General features: G+C 38.2%; 1 protein-coding gene across 9 annotated transcripts in view; it reads left to right on the forward strand.

Annotated features, from left to right (window-relative positions):
• Positions 1-4,778, forward strand: part of LOC112144448 (cAMP-specific 3',5'-cyclic phosphodiesterase 4C) — a 62,709-nt gene extending 57,931 nt beyond the window's left edge. For 8 of the 9 annotated variants that reach the window (XM_036216360.1, XM_036216364.1, XM_036216362.1 and 5 more), the window contains one exon: positions 14-4,778. In XM_036216360.1, coding sequence (XP_036072253.1) covers positions 14-478 — 465 coding nt within the window. In that variant the 3' untranslated portion in view covers positions 479-4,778. The remainder of the gene's footprint in view (positions 1-13) is intronic. The other variant, XM_036216367.1, reaches the window with a different exon arrangement.
• Positions 4,779-7,233: the final 2,455 nt, after the last annotated feature.

Here is a 7,233-nt window from a genome sequence, read left to right on the forward strand (position 1 = left end):
CCTTTTTATTCAGGTAGGGTTCATTGACTACATTGCCCATCCTCTTTGGGAGACATGGGCCGACTTGGTACATCCTGACGCACAGGAACTCTTGGACACCCTAGAGGACAACAGAGAGTGGTACCAAAGCATGATACCTCATAGCCCTTCACCTGGGCCAGAAACCCAGAAGGAAGAAGGCCTTCCAGAGGGAGCTTCCGCGGCTGCCAAGGGGAGCTTCTCCACCTCAGCCGACAAGTTTCACTTTGATATAACACTGGAAGAGGAGGAAGAATCTGACACAGAAAGTTCACCTGAAGATGAGAAGGTGTATGGCAGAACCAAAATCAGCAGTATATCTGGTTTGGCATCTTCTACTGCTCAGCAGCATTCCCAGGTCCCCACTAATGACCCTGGGAGGACATTTTCTGTTGGCCTTAAAAGTGACATGGCAGAAGAAGGTGTACCTGAGGTGCCACACTTCACACTTGGCACATAGCCACAGCAAAAGGTCTTTTTCTTTTTGGACAGGCCACACTTCCAGATAACAATGAACATTTTAACTTTGTCCTCCTTTTTTTACTTTCTCTTTTCTCCTTCTTCTTCTGTCTTGCAACTTAAAAAAGAGAGCTGGTGGTGACTTGGCTGCAGTTAATGAAAAGTGATGTCAGCGAGTGGCATTGTTGGATTTATGTACAAAACTAATAACGTAACAATGATTTTGAGAGACTCTGCCACTGTCTCTCTCTCTCTCTTTCGGGTTCACGGGGTGTTGGAGCCCAACCCAGCTACTTGCGGGCGAAAGCAGGATTCGCCCTGGACAGTCTAGAGCAGTTAAATATATATATACGTATGTCATTGGTATATATTACTGGATTGGCCCTTGCCTGTTTGCTGCTATAGACAGAGATGTGCGCGCAGGCGCCATTGTTATGCATCAAGTCATGGCAGCAGAACGCTGCTGTTTCAATGGAGGACAGGCAGACATCAACCACAAAAACCGGGTTAGCTCCCTCATTTCTAAACCAATTTTGACAAAATATGGCTTGAATTAAAGCTTAGAAAATTATTGATCTTGTGGTATATTTAGATATTTATTATCTAAAAAGATTCATCTGTAAATAGTGCATCAATTGTCCCTTCTACTGCTACAAATAATGCATAGCCGTCAATTTAACAACCTCCAAATATCCGTGATTTTTTTTATTTGGCCTCTGTGCTAAAATCTATATAACTGAGCTTGTAAATGCTTGTAAAAGGAGGGAGAAGGATGACGATTATTGGCATGAACGTCTGACAAAATTTAGTAATAAAGCCCTTTCCCTATTAAAAACACCTCAAAGTGCTAAAAAAAACACCCTTTACCACATTTTCAAATGAAACTGCAAATGTTATTATTTTTGGATTACATACATGGTAAATAAATCTCATTTGCATTCAAAAATTACCTTCAAATAGACAATTTAATTGTACTTTGAGTAAGGCTCCAGCATCTTTAGCTGATACAAGAAACATTTCTTAAACTTAAGAACTTAGATCATATCTAAGACACCTGCCAAACTGTTAATTCAAAACACAGTGATAATAGCAGTAAATGGTGTGGCAGGTTCAGGTTTTTGGCCACAGCTTCATCCCTAACATCTGATCTCTGCTGTGTTTATGTCACTGAGCAGAAAGTTAGCGTTAGCGCTGCATATTCTAGCTGGGCTTTCTCCGGTCCGTGCGACCAAGAAAGAAGCTCAACACAGGTAGCACGTATTTAGAAAATTATTTGCGAACTCACTTACACTTTCTTACCTCCCAAAAAAGTGTGACCAACAGCAACATTTAGCTTGGTTACGAGCTACTTTGCTGAGAAACAGCAACGTGCATCTTGGCTGCACATTTTAGGTGTTGCCAACAGGAATTTACATCAATTTTTTTTTGTTGGTTACACGTAAATAGGTGTGAAAAACATCAGCCACATGAATTAAAACATACATCGATGAACCAAGCTAGCATGCTACTCGTTAGTTGCTAGCACCCACTTTGGCACAAACTTCACAGTTCCCAGGCTGATTTCTCTCAATTAAAATGCGATTCCTAACCTGTGATGATTCCTCTCAAGCAGATTATTTTGTTGTCGAGGTTTTTGAAGTTGATTTCAAAACATTGCATCCCCTTTAGTGGTTCTTTGCGTACTTTTAGGACCACATACGTTCTTCACTCAGGAAGACTCAATGCTAAATACACAACGTATGTCACGTAATTTCCAATCCAGTAATATATATCAATGATATATGTGTATATATATATTAGGGATGTAATGATTCAGTCCAGTCCAGCCACGATTCCATTTGATTTACAGTTTTAAAGTCACGGTTTGGATTTTTTCCAATTTTTTTTATTTTTTTCTCACCACAAAGAATTGTTACATCCTTAATTATATATGACTGTGTAATGGCTGTGACTGTGGAAGTGCTACCCTTCAGTGTCTGAGGTTGAGTACAAAAGATGAACACAAAACAAAAATGTTGCTTTTGCTCTTTATGTTTTATTAATTCATATTGACTCATATTTTTTTTGGTATGGATTTTATCATTTTGATTTTTATTAATGCACATCTTACTTTGTTATTCTCTGACATCTGTGAATTTATTGAGTTTTAGTTAAAGATGCATACACTGACAATTGTTGAGTGAGGAACCAGCACCTTTTGAACTTGCTAAGTTTAAATGTCATTGTTATATCTCAAGAAACTGAATTTTATGAGAACATGTATTTTAGCCATAGTTGATTATTCGCCCATGGCAGTCTTTTTTTCCATATGCGCTCACAGAGATTACTGTTTCGATGAGGGAGGGTGTAAAAGCACAGAGGGCTGCAGTTGTTAGGTCTGTTAACAACACTATAACTAAAAATTCAGGAAATGCCCAGAAGCACTGTGCTAGAATTCTTCTCTGTGCTCTTAGCAATCAATAGCTTTTTGCAAGGACATAGTCAATGACAAAACAAGTGCCAAGCAAGAATGACACAGCCTGTACAGTATTTTCCATTTTGCCACTGGCTACTTTCCATCAGTGATGGATGAAGGATGCTGATTTATACCACCATGTGTGCCAACCTGACCTCCCTGTTTTCTAACTTCTGGTCGACATTACATGACTTCATATTGTCTTAAGTGTGGTGTATTGCTATTCAAAGGAGGATAAATTGGTTAAATCTGTTAAAAGCACTTTGAATTATACTTTTGGGTTTTTTTGTACTCAAGAAGTAAAACATGATGGTTTGTCCATTTCTCTTGGTGAATGGTCAGCTGGTTGAACTGAACATTGCAAGCTGGAACGCTACAGCCCACAGTAGAAGGACTATGTTTTGTTTAATTTTTAAGTGTGTTCTGCTGAAATGTGAGACTGCAAGATATAGACACCCGTGGAGTACTTATTTACAAATGAAATAGTTGGTTTATTTTATTTTTACAAAACAAGTATATTATGTTGTTCTATGTGAATGAATTTATTCCTCTTATTTTTAACATATGAATGTATCCTTTTTGTTTCTTCATTTTTTCTCATTGTAAAGGCTCATGCACACCAAACGCGATTCGCCCGGCAGAGGCCGCTAACTACAATGTTAATCAGTGGTACAGGCGCGCTCTGAGGCGAATTGAAGCCCGCCGGTGCGATTTGAGCAACTGGCGCGGCGCGAAATCTGCCAGCAGCTCGATTTGAGCGACGAGGAGCGAATCGGGCGGCACAGCCAAAATATAAATACCTGAAATTTGACAGGTTGCTAATCTGCCAATCAGGAACTCAACTTTGATGTTGTTTTCAGTGACTTTCGCTCTGCGGCGGAGCTCACTCACTCCATATGCTGGCAGGCAGAGAGCAGCTGGGAGCTGCAGAAGCTGCTGGCTCATCTAGACATTTAAAAAAAAAGGGAAAACGGTCCCTTTTTAAAATTTTTTCCCCCTCAGGTTAATACGAGACAGTGAGCCTTCAAACTCAGCCACAGAGACACAGAAACACTGTGGAAGTGGCTGTCATACAGACACAGCCCCTGTACCGGTAAAATCTTTTCATGATAATCCTATAAATTTAAACATGGAGACATGATTACTGATGTTTATGTAGAAGTCTCCACAAGATATAAACCTGATTTCTCTAAATCTTCTGTGTCTTCCATTCATTCTAAGTGAGAAATCCACAGACATCGTTCATTATAGCAATCATCCTGAATGCATTAGCTGATAGCTCCTCCCACATACAGCCGAGGCGTCAAACTCAGGAACACACTCTTTGACAGGTGACGAGCAGCAAATTCGTTGGGCCACGAAAGAGGGGCGGGGCATGCAAATTTGTTGCGCGAATCGCGTTTGGTGTGAAAGCACCTTTAGAAAACTGACCAAAAGCTCAATGTTGCCTTCAGCATCAAAGACACATTTGTCCACATTAGATAAAACATGCAAATGCACTCAGGTTCCCCTTGTTCTCTCACATTTTTAATGTAGCAGATAACATAAAACATGAACAAATCGCTTTGAAACCCAAGTATGACAGATTCCCTTCAGATTGTTCTTACTCGGACATATCTGCCTTTCTCTGAATTCTACTGATTCTCTCTTTATAATCTTGCTGCATATTTATTGTTCTCAGACCTGTTGTTCAAATACTTATTTCTTGTTAACAATTACCTTGAACTAGTGTAAATATATTAACGTGATGCAGCTTGAACAATCCAAACGATGCCATTTCCAGTGGCTGTTTTTGCCTTTTTTCAATTTCAGTTGTATGCCTTACCAATAAAAAAAGTTTTCTCTTTGTCAGGTTTTTCAATTACATAAAACAAAAGCATAATGAGCATGCTATAGACAAACTCATTACTCTATATGTTCCTGCTGACTTTTCTTTGTATGGGATACTCATTGCTTCTTTATACTGGATTTTATTTATAAGCAAGGTGGGCATGACACGTTTTTCTCCAAATAACCCATCTGACAAATTTGATTACATTTTCATTATGTTACTGGAAATTCAATTCAACACAATCTGCCAATACAGGCCTTCAATAGAGAATCTTGCAGTGTCACAGCAGTCAAGACTTTAGCTCTTGGATGTCACACAGAAAAATTACATTTTAAGAAAACTGGAAAGGGGAGGGGAGGAAAAACTCTTAGCTAAAAAACATTACTACCAACTGTCCAAAACATGTGTCTGGTATTGTAACTCACACACCAACCCGAGCAGGGCCCTGTTCCAGAAAAGAGGGTATGTTGGATACACGGGTAAGTTTTAATGTAAGTTTGTTGATATCTTCCACTTTGGTTTCAAAATCCGCTGTAAGTAAACTGAAAGTTACCACAGCAACAAGTTTGTTTCTAGCAGGATACTGAGCATGACACACCTTTTGACAGCGATCCTGTGGGTGTAGAAGCCCAAATTATACTAGTCTTTTTTCTGCTGGGAGAGGGTGGATGGATGGATGTGCTGTTTTATTCCAACGATCATTTGTAAAGAGCAATTCTGCTCTACTAAAGACTAATTTGGCAACATTTTGGAATATTTGCTTCCTCTCACCTTTTTCAACCAATTTATTTTAATCTTTTTGACAAATTTCACATCAAATGGATTTAAAGTGTCATGCATTCTACATATAAGTACAGATATGGATATTTATGAATAAAAGGAATTATACTGGCATCGTTTATGGGTGTATGAATACTTTTCTCTTTTACTTCAAATTTTGTATTTTTCAATCAAAAGATGACTACTCTTAAGTTTGAAATACCGATGTACAGATTTACATTTTATTTTTCTTCTTTAGTTTTTTTTAATCTATTCCTTACACCTGCTGAATCAAAATCATCTAAGATTTTAGGAAATGATTACATAACCACATTTAGACTCTGGCTACCATGGCTGAACTATGTTGTTTATTGAAGGTTAAGTTGTGGTCAGCATTTTTTGTTTTACCTAAGAAACATATTTTTACATTTATTTTTCATTTCAGGGTTTCCAAATGTGACTGGATCTACTGATGGTCAACATTCCCATCAAAGCTCCATCAATAAATATTTATCTAAAGAACTTAAATTAAATTGTTCACCAAAACATTTGGAATATTTTCATTTCCTGAAAGAAAAAGGGGAAATTGGTTTGTATTATTTACATGATATAAGATTTAAAATGTGACAAAATAACTTTCACATATAGTACACGATGGAATGAAAATGTTTTTCGTGTTACATCTTAACTCGGTACAGAGTTCTTGTTGCTCTAGAATGATTCCATGATAACAGGAAATCAATATATTTCTGTCAATGTACAATATGATTTTATCCTTAAAAGGAACTGCAGACAAGAAATAAAGTCATGCTTGGTTGGTTGTAGAATGAAGCAGTGCATGAATAGATATTTATCATTTTCTAAAACTTTTTCCCCTTTTCTCATTGTCTTTTTTTTGCTGTTAATTACCATGAAAATGTAGTTTATTTATTTTTTTTTAAATTCACACATTTATTTCAGTCAGTCAATTCAGTCATATTTTATGTCAGTTAATTTTTTTAATTTTTTTTGCCAAATCGACTCTCTTTCTTTCTTGGAAAATGACCTTGAATTCGTCATAAACCCGCAAAAAACCTCCAGCTGTGCCTCCATGACTTATGCTGCACGTTTCTTATAGTAATAATAATAATAATAATAATGATGATAATAATTATGCTATTAAAAACCTCCAACTCTGCCTCGATGATGTATGCTGCATGTTTCTTATAATAATAATCCATCCATCCATTTTCCTGACCGCTTCTTCCCATTTGGGGTCGCGGGGGTGCCGGAGCCTATCCCGGCTACTGATGGGCGAAGGCGGGGTTCACCCTGCGACCCAGTCTGTCGCAGGGCCTCAATCACACACACATCCACTCTCAGACACACCTAGGGACAATTTAGAGTCACCAATTAACCTATGAAGCATGTTTTTGGACGGTGGGAGGAAGCCGGAGTCCCCGGTGAAAACCCACGCATGCACGGGGAGAACATGCAAACTCCACATAGAAAGGTCCCAGCTGGGAGTCGAACCGGGGCCTTCTCGCTGTGAGGCAAGAGCGCTAACCACTGCGCCACCGTGCAGCCCCTATAATAATAATCATTACTATTATTATTAAAGTCTAACCAAACCCTAAATCAACTTTTTTTTGACTGTTGACTTCTATAAATGGGGCTTTAAAAGTGCTGTCTGTTGCCAAATTTTTGACAAATTAAAAAAAATGGTTTAATT

The sequence above is a fragment of the Oryzias melastigma genome, linkage group LG17, assembly GCF_002922805.2.
Source record: "Oryzias melastigma strain HK-1 linkage group LG17, ASM292280v2, whole genome shotgun sequence".
NCBI lineage: Eukaryota > Metazoa > Chordata > Actinopteri > Beloniformes > Adrianichthyidae > Oryzias > Oryzias melastigma.